The 18518-nt window shown below is 48.2% G+C and overlaps 1 protein-coding gene across 2 annotated transcripts in view; it reads left to right on the plus strand.

The window, feature by feature from the left end:
• Positions 1–4636: 4636 nt before the first annotated feature.
• Positions 4637–18518, plus strand: part of LOC145361551 (GRB2-related adapter protein 2-like) — a 49067-nt gene continuing 35185 nt past the window's right edge. Inside the window, exons 1-2 of one of the 2 annotated variants that reach the window (XM_080217381.1) lie at positions 4637–4654; positions 7604–7722. In XM_080217381.1, the coding sequence (XP_080073507.1) occupies positions 7645–7722 (78 nt within the window). In that variant the 5' untranslated portion in view covers positions 4637–4654; positions 7604–7644. Of the gene's footprint in view, positions 4655–6954; positions 7137–7603; positions 7723–18518 lie in introns of those variants that run through there. The other variant, XM_080217380.1, reaches the window with a different exon arrangement.

Consider the following 18518-nt stretch of genomic DNA (forward strand, 5'->3'; position numbering starts at 1 on the left):
TGGGGCCCCAGTGGCAGTTGCCTTGAGCTGTATGGAGGTCAGTTTGTGAGAGCCCATCTTGACCCTTGGCCTTCAGCCACACTGTCCCATCTCACCGGCTTCCAGAACCTTCCACTACCATGGTACAGTGGTTTGCACTGCTGTTTCACAGCGCTAGAGACCCGGGTTCGAGTCCCACGCTTGGGTCACTATCTGTGGAGTTTTGCACGTTCTCCCCGTGTTTGCGTGGGTTTCCTCCTACAGTCTGAAGGACATGGAGTTAGGTGGATTGGCCATGCTAAATTGTCCCTTAGTGTCCAAAAGCATGCAGGTTAGGTGGATTGGCCATGCTAAATTGCCCCTTAGTGTTCAAAGATGTGCAGGTTAGGTGGATTGGCCATGCTAAATTGCCCCTTAGTGCCCAAAGATATGCACAATACTATTACGGAAGGAATTCCAGGATTCTAACCCAGTGAAGGAACGGCCAATATATTTCCAAGTCAGGTGAGTGGCTTGGAGGGGAACTTGCAGGTGGTGGTGTTCCCATGTATCTGCTGCCCTTGATCTAGGTGAAAGTGGTCGTGGGTTTGGCAGGTGCTTTCATAGACATCATAGAAACTCTACCATGCAGAAGGAGGCCATTCAGCCCATCCAGTCTGCACCAACAACAATCAGACCCCATGCCCTATTTAATGACCTTTGGTGAATTGCTGCAGTGCATTTTGTAGATGGTACATACTGCTGTTGCTGAGCATCGATGGTGGAGGGAGTGGGTGTTTGTGGATCAGGTGCCAATCAAGTGGGGCTGCTTAGTCCTGGATGGCGTCAAGCTTCTTGAGTGTTGTTGGAGTTGCACCCTTCCAGGAAAGTGGGGAATATCACGTACATGGCACTTGCTGATGCCACTGTGTTTTGGTGGTGGAGGGAGTGAATGTTTAATGTGGATGAGGTGTTAGTCAAGCAGGCTGTTGTGCCCCGGATGGGTTTTGAGCTTCTTGAGTGTTGTTGGAGCTGCACTCATCCAGGCATGCAACATATCTTCCTGATCCTGCACCGAGGATACCTCTCCACTCTGGTTTAACAGGGTCCTCAACAGTATTCATCCCTTTCCTTGTACATCTACCCATATCTCCTCTATCCTCTTTTCCCAGAACATCAATAGTGTTCTCTTGTCCTCATTTTCCACTCCGCCAGCCTCCACATTCCTGAGTATTGCTAAAATAACACATTATGTCAGCTTTGTTTATCTTGCATTCACCAGAATAGATGCCAAATCTGTCCTGTTGAGTGCAAGATGAAACGTTTCGACAGCATTTCCATTATTTCAGCAACATTCAACAAATCACCCTCCACTTCCAGTTTGGTACCACCTCCCGGCGTTCTGAAAGGATACTACCCAGCACTTGGTCCAGTTTTTGACACAGAGGGTGGTGGGTGCCTGGAACTCGCTGCCAGGAGAGGTAGTGGAAGCAGATACGATAGTGACTTTTAAAGGGCATCTGGACAAATACATGAATAGGATGGGAATGGAAAAATATGGTCCCCGAAAGGGTAGGGGGCTTTAGTTTAGTCAGGTAGCATGGTCGGTGCAGGCTTGGAGGGCCGAAGGGCCTGTTTCAAAGCTGTAATTTTCTTTGTTCTTTCTCAGCAACACTTCCCACACTCGCTTCCCATTCAAGCACAAAGTACAACGCCTGCCCTTTAACCTCCCCCTGTCCAGAGATCGGAATATCCTTCTACCAACCGGGGCTGCTGTTTTCACTCTTCTAAAGTGGGGAGACTAAGTACAGGTTGGATGACCTTTTTGCTCTGCTCACTCTGCATGCATGACCCCTGGGTTCCTGCCACACCCCCATGTTAATTCTCTCCACCCACTCCCACTCTGACCTTTCTGTTCTTGGTCTCTTGCAGTGTTCCATTGAAGCTTAATGCAAGCTCAATGAATTGCACCTCCTCTTTTGATTTAATATTTTACAGCCTTCCAGATTCAATATTAAATTACACAATTTCAGATCAAAACCTCTGGAGAGCAGATGCTGGAATTCGCTATTGTCATTTAAACTAGCTTTTACTTTGCTCTACAAGACCACACAACATCAGAGCAGAATGAGGCCACTTAGCCCATCAAGTCTCCTCCACCACTCAATGAGACCATGACTGATCTGATATGATCATCCTCAACTCCACTTCCCCGCCTTATCCTCAACACCATCGATTCCCTCACTGATTAAAAATCTGTCCATCTCAGCCTTGAACATACTTAATGACCCAATCACTGCAGCCTCTGCGGGAAAGAATTTCACAGGTTCACCACCCTCCAAGAGAAGAAACTCCTCCTCGTCTCTGCCTTAAATGGGCGACTCCTCCTTCCTCTGAGATTATACTGGTCCCAACACTCCCACAAGGGGAAACAACTTCTCAGCACCAACCCTGTCAAGCCCCCTGAGAATCATATGTGTCTCAATAAAGTCACCTCACATTGTTCAAAACTTCAATGACTATAGACCCAACCTAATCTATCTCTTCTCATAAGAAAACCCCTCCATACCCAGGATCAACCTAGTGAACCTCTCCTGGACTGCCCTCAATGAAGTGTGGAATCATAGAATCCCACATGCAGGAGGCCATTCGACCCATCAAGTCTGTACCAATGCATTAACTGTCCTGATCTGCCCCCCCGCCAGTCCCACTTGCCAGCTCTTGGCCCATACCCCTGAATGTTATGACGTGCCAAGTACTCATCCAGGTACTTCTTAAAGGATGTGAGGCAACCCACCTCCCCCACTCTCCTAGGCAGTGCATTCCAGACTGTCAGCACCCTCTGGGTAAAAAAGATTTTCCTTAAATTTCGCCCCCCCCCCACAAACCTCCCACCCCTCATTTTTAATTTGTGTCCTCTTAAACTGACCCTTCAACTAAGGGGAACAGCTGCTCCTTATCCATCCGGTCATGCCCCTCATAATCTTTACCCCTCAATCAGGTCACCCCTCCGTCTTCTCTGCTCTAGAGAAAACAACCTAAGCCTATCCAACCTCTCTTTATAACTTAAATGTTCCATCCCAGGCAGCATCCTGGTGAATCTCCTCTGCACCCCCTCCAGTGCTTGCATCCTTCCTATAATGTGGCGACCAGAACGGCACACAGTACTCCAGCTGTGGCCTCACCAAAGTTCTATAGAACTCCATCACGACCTCTCTGCTTTTGTAATCTACACCCCAATTGATAAAGGCGAGTGTGCCGTATGCCTTTTTCTCCACCCTATTAACCTGCCTTTCCGCCTTCAGTGATCTAATGCGGGTCTATCTTTCCTTAGATAAGGGGAGATTCTAGGGGCTAAAGTTGAATTCCGATGATATTGGATCAGCAGCCCTTTATATCGCTTAACTTTGCTGCCCTCCTTTGTGAGCAAAGATGTGACTGTTTCCACTGGCACACTGAAGGTACGAAGGACATTTAATATTTTTTTAGGAAAGATATCCTTATGTGAGAATTACTTGAAACGACACAGATGGCTGCAAAACATTTGCAAAATCCCAGGTGTCAGCTGTGACTCAGTGGGGCACATTCTTTCCTCTGAGTTAGCAAGTTGTGAGTTTAAGCTCCACTCACCATCCTGACTTGGAACTATATCATCATTCCTTCAGTGTCGCTGGGTCGGAATCCTGGAACACCCTCCCTAACAGCATTATGGGTGTACCTACACCACATGGGACTGCAGCGGTTCAAGAAGGCAGCTGACCACCACCTTCCCAAGGGCAGCTAAGGATGGGCACTAAATACTGGCCCAGCCAGTGACATTCACATCCCATGGATGAATTTACAAAAAAATTTTCAGAGACTCAAATACATAATGCAGACTGACAATCCCTGTGCACCACAGAGAGGGTACAACACTGTCACAAGTGCTGTCATGTGTATTACCATACTGTGAAAAGTACTGTTTCTTGCGCGCTATACAGACAAAACATACCGTTCATTGAGAAGGAAAGGAGAGAGTGCAGAATGTAGTGTTACAGTCATAGCTAGGGTAAAGAGAACGATCAACTTAATGCAAGGTAGGTCCATTCAAAAATCTGACGGCAGCAGAGAAGAAGCTGTTCTTGAGTTGGTTGGTACATGACCTCAGACTTTTGTATCTCTCTCCCGAATGAAGAAGGTGGAATGGAGAATGTCGGGGGTGCGTCGGGTCCTTGCTTATGCCGGCTGCTTTTCCCCGAGGCAGTGGGAAGTGTAGACAGAGTCAATAGATGGAATGGTTTGCGTGATGGATTGGGCTACATTCACGACCTTCTGTAGCTCCTTGCGATCTTGGGCAGAGCAGAAGCCATATCAAGCTGTGATACAACCTCTACAGTGCAGAAGGAGGCCATTTGGCGCATCAAGTCTGCACCGACAACATTCCCACCAGGCCTGATCTCCTTAGCCCCATGTATTTACCCTGCTAATCCCCCTGATACTAGGGGGCAATTTAGCATAGCCAATCCACCTAACCCGCACATCTTTGGAGTGCTGATTCTTTCCAATTAAAGACATATAGATCAGTTCATCAATTTCTAATCAGCTATGATGCAATTCTCTTTTCTTCCTTCCTTCCTTCCTCGTTTCAAAGCTTGGGAAAGGAAATTGACTTTGTGTGCACTCATCTGAACCGCTGGGAGTATTGCAGTAATGATAGGTAGGGTGGCACTGGGCGAATTATATCGTTCTTTGATGCTGACAGGCTCTATAATCAAGTTTATTGCTAAAAATCTGTGATTATCTTTCTGTCTCTCAGAGAATAAATACGGCTCATTTTCATTCATTTTCTAATCTTTCCTCCCCCCAGACTACATTTCTTTCTTTCTTTAGAATTCCAGGCTGTGTATCTTTTCCTGATTGAAATGGTGGGTGGTGGTGGGGGGGGTGCGGGTGTTATTCTCTAGAACCTTTTCGTGGTGCCGTGTGAGGCTACTGCTGTTACTAGCTCCCCTCCTCCCCCTTACTGCAATAGGAACATAGAAAGTAGGAGCAGGAGGAGGCTATTCAGCCCTTCGAGGCGGTTCTGTCATTCATTATGATCACGGCTGATCATCCAACTCAATAGCCTGATCCCGCTGGAAAGCCTCATGTGTCTAGGCCCATTGGCTACAACATTCTTCATCCCAGCTGGTACACCAGTGTGAACCTTGGCAATGGGCTATTTGACTGTGGGGCACTCACAACCCCATTGTCTCCTTCCCTTCATGTGAAAAACATGCGTCACGTCTCAGGAGCTGTCACAGGATCCTTTGCCTAAATCTATTCCTTTCCCCTTGTTCCGGTTTCCCTGGCATTTCTCCAAGGGAAGACCGGTATGAAGACATTGGAGAGAGTGCAGAAGAGATTCAGGAGAATTGTTCCAGGGATGAGGAACTTCAGCTATGAAGATAGATTGGAGAAATTAGGGCTGTTCTCCTTGGGTGGGTGAGAGGAGATTTGATAGAAGTATTCAAAATTATGAGGGGTCTGGACAGAGCAGAGAGGCAGAAACTTTTGATTTGATTTGATTTATTATTGTCACATGTATTGGGATACAGTGAAAAATATTGTTTCTTGCACGCTATACAGACAAAGCATACTGTTCATAGAAAAGGAAAGTAGAGGGTGCAGAATGTAGCATTCCAGTCATAGCTGGGGTGTAGAGAAAGATCAGCTTAATATAAGGTAGGTTCAAAAGTCTGACAGCAGCAGGGAAGAAGCTGTTCTTGAGTCGGTCGGTACGGGACCTCAGACTTTTGTATCTTTTTTCCGATGGAAGAAGGTTCCCGCTCATAAAAGGATTGAACATGAGAGGGCACAGAATTATCAAACAGCAGCATGATGATACGCTTTTCCATGCAGTGAAGGGTTGAGATCTGGAATGCTCGGTGTCCAGGAATCTCCCTTCCATCCTCAGAGTGACCCCAGACATCTATCTTCACTTTCTCGTGGTCCGCCCTCTTTCTTCAACAGTAGATCAATGACGTTGGTGCCTTTTCAATATGGTGTCTGGCTAGGAAGGTAGATTGTGCACCATCCAGGCCTGCCTCACCACAGTGCAGCATGACGGTGTAGTGATTAGCACTGCTGCCTTGCAGCACGTGAGTTCAATTCTGGCACTGTCTGTGCGTAGTCTGCACAGTCTCCCTGTGTCTGCGTGGGTTTCCTCTGGGTGCTTAGGTTTCCTCCCACACTCCAAAGATGTATGGTTAGGTGGATAGGCCATGTTAAATTGGCCCTTAGTGTCCAAAGGTGTGCAGGTTAGGTAGATTGGTCATGCTAAATTGGCCCTTAGTGTCAGGGTAAATTGACCCTAGCATCAGGGTAAGTATGTGGGGTTACAAGCATAGGGTCTGGGTGGGATTGTGGTTGGTGCAGATCAATCGACCGAATGGCCTCGTTCTGCACTGTAGGCATTCTAGGATTCTACGAGCACCCCCGGAGATCTGTCTTCATTTTCTCATGGTCTGCCCTCTTTCTTCAACAGTGGGTCAGTGATGTTGGCGAGTTTTCAATACGGCACCCAGCTAGGATAGCAGACTGTATGCCATCCAGGCCTGCTGCGCCACACTGCGAAACACCCAGGTGCATAATTAATGTGGATGACTTGCCATGTTTTTCCACCGGCCTCCACAGTGGGAAAGAATCCACATTCCCGCACCCCCACTCCCATCACAGCAGTTAGTCTCAAAATGGGAGAATTCCGCCCCCAAGTTTAAGCAGCACGCCCTCATAATTTAACCTGTTCGGCCCCAGTATGACTGTGGCCAGTGTACACTGCCCTCCTCTCTGACGTGTGATTTTCCTTTAAACGGTGATGTGTTGTGGGGGGGGGGGGATGTTGGTGAGGAGGTTTAATCTGCAGTTAAAATTAATCAGGATTTTTTTTTTTGGTGCATTTTGCCCACAACTTCCTCTCAGAAGTAAAAGCACACACACAGTGCAGTAGCTTAAGCGACACAGGAAATAGCCTGCACTTAGAACTCTGAGAGAAGGGACGAGATGAGCGGCTTCCCGAGCCCCATGTTCTGACAGTGGAGTGAAATTCCACCGATTGATGAGGGGAGATTTTCCCGCGTGCAGCTGGGCCCAGGAGCCGGGCCTGTGCAAACCCTGCTTCCAGAGTTGAACGGGCTGCAGTGAGCACGGGGAGTGGCATTGTGAGTGGCTTCCCTTGGCTCAACCTCTATATTAAAGGTTTTAGATTGCGGTTTTCCTGGAGTATCAGAAGAGCCCCAACCTATTTTTCTTTTTTAGTTTTCATTTGACGAATAGCAGACGAGGGTGTTTTGGGAGGGGGGGAAGGGAGTGGAAGCGATGGGGCTGGGGTTCGATGCTCGATATTTCTCCCCATAGTGGCAGACTTGTGGCTTCAGAAATGCAAAGGAACCACCTGGGTCCTGCCGTGAACTAAAATCAAACGTTGCTGAGACAGGTTTCTTGCATCTGTTCTCAGGCTCCCACCGTCTCGCCCCCCCCTCCATCACTTCTCCGCGCGCCCCCCACCCGCACCCTGGCTCCTCCTCCTGCTAACCCTCCTACTTGCGCACAAACGCCACGCACCCACTCCCCCGCCTCAGAGCTGTTCGATTGACGGAGCGTCCTTCCCATTTTCTTTGTTTCGAAGCCTTTGGGTCAGTTTCTGAGCAGTGAGGCGGCTGCGAGGGAATGGAGGCTGTGGCCAAGTACGAGTTCCACGGGGCGGGAGAAGACGAACTGAGCTTCAAGAAAGACGACATCCTTAAGGTACGCCGACCGTTTGTCTTTACTCGCGAGCGGTCTCTCTGACATCCTGTGCGAGGTCACAGAGCTGTACAAGCGCTCTGAGAAATTGAACTGGATGCCGGTGGTGCGGTGAGGGGTGGTTGCAGAAAGACACCGAGACCTGAGTACAGAACTGGGGCAACCGTGTCAGCCCCGCTCGCAATCCTGTTCATTCACTGGCCAAAAGCCAGGACCGGAACATTCCAAACAAATACTCTGTGGTGAGGGACAATTTTTTTTTTCAAAAAGAGAGGACAAAGAAAAGAGAACAAGAGTTAAGGATCTTTGAACTGAAAGATTAGTCATCAGTATTGGCACTGATATTCTCATGATAACTTCATTGCAGCGTTAATGTCAGCCTTCTTGTGACACGAATAAATAAACTTACCTTAGATCCAAGTTACCAACCATGTCAACCCCATTTCCATTTTCTGGCATTAGATTTGGGGGCTCTACACCAGACCCCTACCCAACCTCCACGCTCTCAGATTAACGAGGACAACAATTTAAATTGGCTGATTTCTCACGTCTGGACACTGAAACTCTCCCAAATGGGCGGATGTCAAGAGAGGACAGAAAGACGACCCAATATCTTTCTTGAGTTTGGCCACTTGAGGAAGGTCGGAGAGGCTGCTGGTATCCATTGGGCTTCCAGCCTGGCTGATCTCTGACCCTCAAGGTGAGCTGGGGAGGCACAAACATTTTCCAACAGTGGGGGGACCTTCTTATACAAAAACAGAAAAATGCTGGGAAATCTCAGCAGGTCTGACAGCGCCTGTCGGGAGAGAATAGAGCCAACATTTCGAGTCTAGATGACCCTTTGTCAGAGTTAAGAACAAAGAGCTCTTAGGGTCTGAGCCAAAGAGTCATTTAGACTTGAAATGTTGGCTCTATTCACTCTCCACAGATGCTGCCAGACCTGTTGAGATTTTCCAGCATTTTCTGTTTTTATTTCAGATTCCAGCATCCGCAACATTTTGCTTTTATCTGGTCATTCTTCCGTTTAGTTGTTCAGCTGTCTCCCTCGGACTCTTTGTGATAATTGCCAATTAAAATGACAATGTTGATCATTAGTAGGAGTTTGTCAAGGTGATGCAAACAATAATATATGGTTTATAAATAACAAAAGAGTCTTAGCAAATTATTCCCCACACTGTTGATCATCAACACCACTCTCTCTGGTATCACCGTCCCTTTCTACATAGTTTTAAAGTATATTTATTAGTGTCACAAACAGACTTGCATTAACACTGCAATGAAGTTACTGTGAAAATCCCCTAGTCACCACACTATGGCGCCTGTTCGGGTACACTGAGGGAGAATTTAGCACAGCCAATGCACCCTAACCAGCACGCCTTTCGGACTGTGGGAGGAAACCGGAGCACCCGGAGGAAACCCACGCAGACATGGGGAGAATGTGCAAACTCCATACAGATACTGACCCAAGCTGGGAATCGAACCTGGGTCCCTGGCGCTGTGAGGCAGCAGTGCTAACCACTGTGCCACCGTGCTGTCACCGTAAGTGACTGTATGATGTGACCGAGGGTGGCACGGTGGCACTGCTGCCTTACAGCGCCAGGGACCCGGGTTTGATTCCCGCTTGGGTCACTGTCTGTGTGGAGTCTGCACGTTCTCTCCGTGCCTGCATGGGTTTCCTCCGGGTGCTCCAGTTTCCTCCCACAGTCTAAAAGACATGCTGGTTAGGGTGCATTGACCCGAACTGCCGCCAGAATGTGGTGACTAGGAGATTTTCACAGTAACTTCATTGCAATGTTAATGTAAGCCTTATTTGTAACAAATAAATAAACTTTAGGGTAAATGTTGCACTCCCAGTGATGGGTTGTTGGGGCGGGGGGGGAGAGAATCAGGCTACATCTCCCTCTCTCCCGGCTGCTCTCCCTCCTCCTCACACATTGCCCACTAATATTCAAAGATGCACGATTTCTGTTTGAAACCATTGGGTCAGTCAAGAAATGTCATTCTTCTTTCTTTTAATGGTTTTAGTTACAGGTGAAACTTTGCCCAGTGTCTCACTGTACTTTCCAGAGGGTTGCATTTATGAGTTTCCTAAGAACAACAGTTCTGATTTAAAGAGGATTGTTTTCCTGTTCTATCTTCCTGCTCCCACAACCAGACCTCATGTTTAATCCCCTCCCTGCAGGCCTCGTTGGTTCCTTTTTCTCCTGTCCTTGCCTGTTCCACATTGCAGCGCCTGGACAGTGAGGCTGGCCAGCCGGTCAGCTGCTTGACTGTGGAGGCCGTCGTGGCCAGGCTCAGTCATGCCCTTACCCGTGGACAGAGCTTTCAGCTGTCATCGCCCGATGGTGATCTGGAGCAGGAGCCCTGGGTGGGCATTGCACAGGGGATTGGAGCCAGGATGTCATGGCTACACACTGTTTGGCAATGGAACTACCCCAGGCAGCAGCCTTTGTGCCAGACTGAGGCATTTGAATCTTTCTGTGCAATGTTCACAGGCAGGCTATTGGTTATAGCTCAGTTAGATAGAGTGTGGTGCACAATGCAACTTACAGCTTTGGTTCAATCCACATACCAGTAGTTATTGGAGCCTTGCCTGGCCACACGCTCACAAAGTGGTGACCCTCAGGTATATCTAAAACCTCTCAAACAGAGAGAGATGCCAAAGCTGCTTTGTGGACTAAGCCTAATCACCAAGAGGGAGGTGCAGTGTTTGCGGGAGCAGCCCTGGCACGTTAGGGTTCTCCGTATCACTCCAATGGCAATGCTGCCATTGGGGTCAAAACAATTCGGAGGAGGTCATTCAGCCCTGCAGAATTCCGAGGATCGTTTTGGAAGCCATGATTTGTTTTTACAAATCCAGAGCTCATCTGGAATGTCACCGGAATTTAGTACCGAACGTTATCAGTGGGGAGGGGGTACAGGGGAACGGGAATACAGGGACGGTGGAAGGGAAAGGGGATCAGGGGAAGAGGGAGCAGGGGGAGAGAGAAGGGGGTACGGGGGGAGTGGGTTCAAGGAGAGAGAGTGCAGGGGAAGGGGATGAAAGGGGAGGGGGTACAGAGGGAGGGGGTGAAGGGGGAGTGTAGAGGGAGGGAGTGCAGGGGGAGGGGGTGCAGGGGAAAGTGTATAGGGGAATGGGGGGAGGGGGTGCTGAAAAGGCAGAAACTGAAAAGCTTCAAGTTCCCAGTTTAGAACTCAGGCTGTTTCACCCAATTGCCAAGCCGAAATCCCTAAAGCCTTCAGTTAAGGACAAATTACCAAACAACTAGTATTTGACACAGTGAAACATCACCTTACAGCAGGCACAAATTTAACACCAAGGTACAGAAGGAAATATTGGGAGAAGTGACAAAAATCTGCAACAAGCAGGCTTTAGGCTTTAAGGAGTGTCTTCAGGGCAGAGAGCTTTTGGAGAAACAGTTCCAGAGTTTAGGGCCCAGGCAGCTGAAACCATGCACAGTTAAAATAGTCGATGATCGAGAGGGGTGCAGAGTTCTCAGAAGGTTGCGGCAGATTTCAGAGATTGAGAGAGGGCCAAGGCTTTGGAGGGATTTGAAAATAAGGATGAGAATTTCAAAATTGAGGCTGATGAGCTTGAAGTTTCCAGGGAGGCTTTCCATTGGAATGGACAAGTCTGGAGGCTTCAGAGACATGAAGCAAGAGCTCACAGGAGACCCACTGTGAGCCTTGACTCTGGCTAGCAATCCGGGCGGGGGGGGATGCTCGGGGTTAGACAGACGGCAACAGCCAGTGCGTCAAAGCTGCAGATTAGAGACCCAATCTGGTTATCTTCATTTGGAGCTGAGCACTGGATAGCAATGTTCTCTCAGAAGGCTGTAGGAACAGGGAAGAAATTACAGCCATTTTAAAATAGAAGTGATTACAATACTTTCAACTCTGAAAATGATATGTTCTACTGACAAAACTGCACCATTTACTTAAAGCTCAAAGCTTATTCAGGAAGTTGAACAGACCTTAATCAGAGTCACATGAAATCAGAATGCAGGCCGGTTTACAAATTAGATCCAGTGCTTGAATTTCTGAGACAGTTGCTTCAAGAAGGATGTTGAAGTTGGGAAATTTGCAGTCTGGTTAAGCAGATTATCGGTAGTTTAAGAAAGTGCAGAGTGGAAGTATCTTTCATTTATTTACGTCTCTTTTCCTGTCATTTAAAAGGTGCAGTGGGGCTGATGGTTAAAAATAAAATTTAACCAGTCAAAGTTACACAGGGACAGAATAATAACGGGGCATGGGACCCCAACTGAGATATGGAGTAGGCATTTAATAACAGCCCTTCTTCCCCCAGTGCTGCTCAGTGAGTGGCTGCCTTACCTCTGAGTCAGAAGGTGATGGGTTCAAATCCCACTCCAGATGTTTGAGAACAGAAATCTTGGGAAGTGGTGAGGGAGTGCTGCACTGTGAGACGGTCAGTACTGAGGGAGCGCTGCACAGTGAGAGGGTCAGTGCTGAGGGAGTGCCGCACTGTCAGAGGGTCAGTGCTGAGGGAGTGCCGCACTGTCAGGGGGTCAGTGCTGAGGGAATGCCGCACTGTCAGAGGGTCAGTGCTGAGGGAGTGCTGCGCTGTCAGAGGGTCAGTACTGAGGGAGTGCCGCGCTGTCAGAGGGTCAGTGCTGAGGGAGCGCCGCACTGCCAGAGGGTCAGTGCTGAGGGAATGCTGCACTGTCAGAGGGTCAGTACTGAGGGAGTGCCACACTGTCAGAGGGTCAGTACTGAGGGAGTGCTGCACTGTCAGAGGGTCAGTACTGAGGGAGCGCCGCGCTGTCAGAGGGTCAGTACTGAGGGAGCACCGCACTGTCAGAGGTGCTGTCTTCTGGGTGAGATGTTACATTGAGGCCCACACCTGCTGCAATCTCAGTTCTCATGGGAATTTTCTCTGTGACTTCCAAATTACAGCATATTTTGCTGAAAACTCCACTTAGGTGTGTAGTTTCAGAAAGGCTCTCAGTGTCTGAGAGCGGGAAGCAGTGCAGTTAGACCACAGCAGACTGGCAACAACTTGGAACTGCACTAATCATCATTATTGTTGTTTCATTAGCACCACTGAAACAAATGTCCAGTTGTATGATTTTTGTCATTTCTCCTGGTGCTGAATCTCCAATCAGTCACCGTATGTTTCATTCCCTCGGTTAAACACGATGATTGGAAGACCAGTTGACCTGCTCGTAGTGATGTTAATTAGGACAGGAAATTGGCCTCAGTAACCAGACAGACCACCCTCTGCTTTTCTATGTAAGAAATCTCACAACACCAGGTTAAAGTCCAACAGGTTTATTTGGAATCATGAGTTTTCGGAGTGCTGCTGCTTCATCAGTGAGTCGCAGTGCGACACTCTGTCTGACAGTGCGGCACTCCCTCGGCACTGACCCTCTGACAGCGCGGCAGTCCCTCGGCACTGACCCTCTGACAGCGCGGCAGTCCCTCAGTACTGACCCTCTGACAGTGCGGCACTCCCTCAGCACTGACCCTCTGACAGTGCGGCACTCCCTCAGTACTGACCCTCTGACAGTGCGGCACTCCCTTGGCACTCACCCTCTGACAGCGCGGCAGTCCCTCAGTACTGACCCTCTGACAGTGCGGCACTCCCTCAGCACTGACCCTCTGACAGTGCGGCACTCCCTCAGTACTGACCCTCTGACAGCGCGGCACTCCCTCAGTACTGACCCTCTGACAGCGCGGCACTCCCTCAGTACTGACCCTGTGACAGTGCGGCACTTCCTCAGTACTGACCGTCTGACAGTGTGGCACTCCCTCAGTACTGACCCTCTGACAGTGCGGCACTCCCTCAGCACTGACCCTCTGACAGTGCGGCACTCCCTCAGTACTGACCCTCTGACAGCGCGGCACTCCCTCAGTACTGACCCTCTGACAGCGCGGCACTCCCTCAGTACTGACCCTGTGACAGTGCGGCACTCCCTCAGTACTGACCCTCTGACAGCGCGGCACTCCCTCAGTACTGACCCTGTGACAGTGCGGCACTCCCTCAGTACTGACCCTCTGACAGTGTGGCACTCCCTCAGTACTGACCCTCTGACAGTGTGGCACTCCCTCAGTACTGACCCTCTGACAGTGCGGCACTCTCTCAGTATTGCACCGGGAACATCAGCTTGGTTGATTGACTCAAGTGTCGGGGTGGGATTTGTACTGACTACCTTCTAATTCAGAGATCAGCATTCTACCCACTGAGCCACAGTAAGGATGAAAGAAGTAGACTCAAAATGCACAAAAGTAAACTGTAGAAATCTACATTGTTTGGAAAGTTAGAGATTTCTCCCAGTGTCTTGGCAAATACTTATCCTTTTGCCAGCCCTTTACTCATGGATTCCAGTGTCCGGAATCCACTTTGGGATTCCCTATCTCAGTGATTATAGCTAAATTCACCAACATGTACATTGGCCAGTTTTCCTCACATGTGAATGATTAAGATACGGATTCAGTTATGGCACGACAGTGTCACGCTTTGTAACTACCTGCTTGTATTTATCTGCCTACCTTCTGGGCTGTTTTGAGTTGTCTTCTTTCATTGCATCCCTACAGTGCAGAAGGAGGCCATTTGGCCCACCAAGCATGCTCAACAATCCCACCCAGGCCCAATCCCAAGAACCTCACATATTTACCTTACTAATCCCCCTGACCCCGGGGGCAATTTAGCAAGGCCAGTCAATGTAACCTGCACATCTTTGGAGTGTGGGAGGAAACCGGAGCACCCGGAGGAAACCCATGCAGACACGGGGAGAACGTGCCAACTCCACACAGACAGTGACCCGAATTGGGATTCGAACCCAGGTTCCTGGTGCTGTGTGGCAGCAGTGCTAACTACTCTGCCACCATGTTGCACCATGGCAGTGATATTAAATAAATATTTAGCGTCTGTCTTCATGCCAGAAGACAACTTCAGGAAATAGCGGAGAACCGAGGATCTGATGGAAATGTGGAATTTAGCGATATGATCATCAGTAAAGAAAATGTACTGGAGAATTTTGGGGCTTAAAGTTGACAAATCCCTAGATCTTAGGGTTTTAAAAGGGGCTGCTACAGAGATAGTGGATGCCTTGGTTCAGATCTTCCAGAGTTCCCTAGATTCTAGCACAGTTCCCAAGGCTTAGAAGACAATCTCCACATCTTCGGACAGTGGGAGGAGCACCCAGAGGAAACCCACACAGACATGGGGAGAATGGGCAGACAGTGTCCCGGGGCTGGAATCGAACCCAGTCCATAGTGCTGTGAGTCAGCCGTGCTAACCACTATGCTGCTGCTTATTTTTCTGCCATTTCCCGTCAGTGCTGTTCCAGTTAAACACTTAACACACGTGCATTTATTCTTGTAAATGCTTGGATTGACCTATTTGGGTGGACTTTCTTTAAGATATTCCTTTTTTGGTTACCCAAGCCACGCAGTATAAGACCGGGAGAGCAGATTTAGAGATTTCCTCTGTGACACCAACCTTGTCTTGGGACTGATCGTCACTCAGACTTTGAAATGTGTTTACCTCTGTTAATATAAGATATAGGAGGAGAAGGCTGGTCAATGCTTCAAACCCTCCTCCACCACTTAATACCATGACAGTTGATCTGCAACTTTAACTTCACCTTACCGCATTCTCCATTTGTCCCTTGATTCATCGCTGCTCAAAAACCCATCGCTGTCTGCCTCACATACATTCATCAGCCTCCCATCCATTGACTCCATCTACACTTACCACTGCCTCGGCAAAGCAGCCGGCATAATTAAGAACCCCCGCACCCTGGACGTTCTCTCTTCCACCCTCTTTCGTCGGGAAAATGATACAAAAGTCTGAGGCCACATACCAACCGACTCAAGAACAGCTTCTTCCCTGCTGCCGTCAGACTTTTGAACGGACTTACCTTGCATTAAGTTGATCTTTCTCTGCACCATAGCTATGACTGTAACACTACATTGTGTACTCTCTCATTTCCTTCTCTATGAATGGTATGCTTTGTCCGTATAGCACGTGAGAAACAATACTTTTCACTGTATGCTAATACATGTGACAATAATAAGTCAAATTAAATCAAAGCAATGAGTGAGCATCCATCACTCTCCAGGCTAGGCCCACTGTCCAAAGGCCCACAAGCCTTTCTCCTCATCACAACCCTAAGTTGCCAGTCCATTATTATAAAACTTGACCCTCATCATCCTAAATCTTCTTCCCAGCTCTTCCCTGTATGGCTCCACAGATATATCAGTGTTCACTTCTTGTTCTGCTAAACTTCAGGGAGTATCCATAGAATGTCTACAGTGCAGAAGAGGCTTTTTGGCCCATAAAGGATCACTGTCTGTGTGGGTTTCCTCCGGGTGCTCCAGTTTCCCCCCACACTCCAAAGGTGTGAGGGTTAGGTGTGTTGGCCATGTTAAATTGCCCCTTACTGTCAGGGGGGCTAGCTGAGGTAAATGCAAGGGGTTATGGGGATAGGGCCTGGGATTGTATTTGGTGCAGACTCGATGGGCTAAATGGCCTCCTGCCCTGTAGGATTCTATGATTTTATGAAGTCTGCACCTACTTTCTGACAGAGTATCTTACCCAGGCCCTCTCCAACGCCCTATCCCTGTAAGCCCACACATTTAGCATGGCCAATCCACCTAACCTGCGCATCTTTGGATGTGGGAGTAAACTGGAGCACCCGGAGGATCCCATGCAGACATGGGGAGAACGTGCAGACTCTACACAGACAGTGACCTGAGGCCTGGATTGATCCTGGGTCCCTGGAGCTGTGAGGCAGCAGTGCTAACCACTGTGCCACTGAGCTGAACATATTGTTCCATGCTATTCAGCTTCTCCCCATCGGACAGCCTCATTCCAGGAATCAGTCTAGTGAACCTCTGTTAAGGCTACAAGGCTCATAAGAAAAAAGCAAGAAAGACTTGCATTTAGATAGTGCCTTTCACTACCATCAGAAGCCTTGAAGCATTTTGCAGCCGGTGAGGTGTATTTGAGGTGTCGTCAGTATTTTAATGCAGGATGTGTGGTAGCCAATTTGTGTACAGCAAGAACCCACAAACAGAAATGGGATGATGTCCCAGATAAACTGTTTCTGTGAAGTTGATTGAGGGCTAAATATTATCCATGACATTGGGGATAATTCACCTGCCCTTCTCTGGAAATAATCCATAGCATTCTTTATGTTGCCTTGAGCAGGCAGATGGGGCCTCATTTAATGTTCAAAGCAAAAAATGAGTCAAAAGCCTACACAGTTCTCCAGGTGCGGTCTCACAAAGGTCCTGTACAACTGCAGTAAGACTTCTGCACTCTTATAGTCCAATCCCTTTGTAGTAAATGCTAACTTTTTATTATGCTTTCTGAGCTTTGCTTGTTGTATCTGCATATCAAATTTTCCTGATTTGTGCACAAATCCATCTGAACACTAACATTTTCTAATTGCTGCATATTTAGAGTATTTTACTACTTTGTTTTTTTTCTTCCTGAGTGGATAACTTCACACATCCTCACATTATATCTGCAATCAGTTAAGCTGTCCATACCCTTTTGCAGCCTCTTTGTATCCTCCTCACAGCTTACTTTCCCACCTAACGTTGTATTGTCAGCAAACCTGGATATGTCATTATCACCCCTCACATGAGCAGTTGATGTAAATAGCCACGGCCAAAGTACCAATCCTTGTTATATTCCATTGGTTACAGCCTATAATTACCCATGTGTTCCCACACTGAGGAAGAATCTCGCGAACACGACACATTAACTCTCTTTCTCTCTTACACAGATGTTATATCATAGATAACCAGGAGGCCATTTAGCCCATCAAGTCTGCACCAACTCTCTGACAGACCCTTTCCCCAGGTCCTTTTCCCTACCCTATCCCCGGAACCCCACTCACTTACCATGGCTAATCTATCTAACCTGCACATCTTTGGACACTAAGGGGCAATTTAGCCTGGCCAATCCACCTAACCCGCAGCACTTTGGAGTGTGGGAGGAAACCGGAGCACCCGGAGAAAACCCATGCAGACACAGGGAGAACATGCAAAGTCCGCATAATCACCCGAGGTCAGAATTGAACCCGGGTCCCTGGCGCTGTGAGGCGGTGATGCTAAGCACTGTGCCACCGTGTTACCTGGCCTGCTGAGCATTTTCTGTTTTTATTTCAGATTTCCAGCGTTTGCAGTGTTGTGCTGTAATTTCATTTCTTCCTACGCTCTGTTTTCTGTCCATTAGCCAATTCTCTGTCTATGCTAATATATTATCCCCCAATTCTAAGACGTTTTGTATAATAATCCTTTGTGTGTCACATTATTGAATGTGTTTTGAAAACACAAATACATCCACTGGTTTCGCCTTAATTACGTTGCCAGATATAACCTCAAAAATTCAAACAGGTTTGTAAGTTCCAATTTCCCTTTCAAGACATTTCATGGGCGGCACGGTGACACAGTGGTTAGCTCTGTTGCCTCTCAGCGCCAGGGACCCGGGTTCCATTCCTGCCTCGGGTGACTGTCTGTGCGGAGTCTGCACGTTGTCTCCATGTTCCTACCTGTTGCCACCCCAGTCGTCTAGTGTCCGCACAAACTCACTGACAGAGCATCTTATTCAGACGTTATGTATTTACCTGGCTCATCCACCCAACCTACATATCTTGGGACATAAGAACATAAGAAATAGGAGCAGGAGTAGGCCATCTAGCCCTTCGAGTCTGCCCCGCCATTCAATAAGATCATGGCTGATCTGCAGTGATCAGTTCTACTTCTCCGCTTTCTCCCCATAACCCTTAATTCCCTTGTCTATCAGAAATCTATCTACCCGTGAC

Source organism: Carcharhinus amblyrhynchos, chromosome 35 (assembly GCF_965287045.1).
Source record: "Carcharhinus amblyrhynchos chromosome 35, sCarAmb.v2.hapA, whole genome shotgun sequence".
NCBI classification, from domain to species: Eukaryota; Metazoa; Chordata; class Chondrichthyes; order Carcharhiniformes; family Carcharhinidae; genus Carcharhinus; species Carcharhinus amblyrhynchos.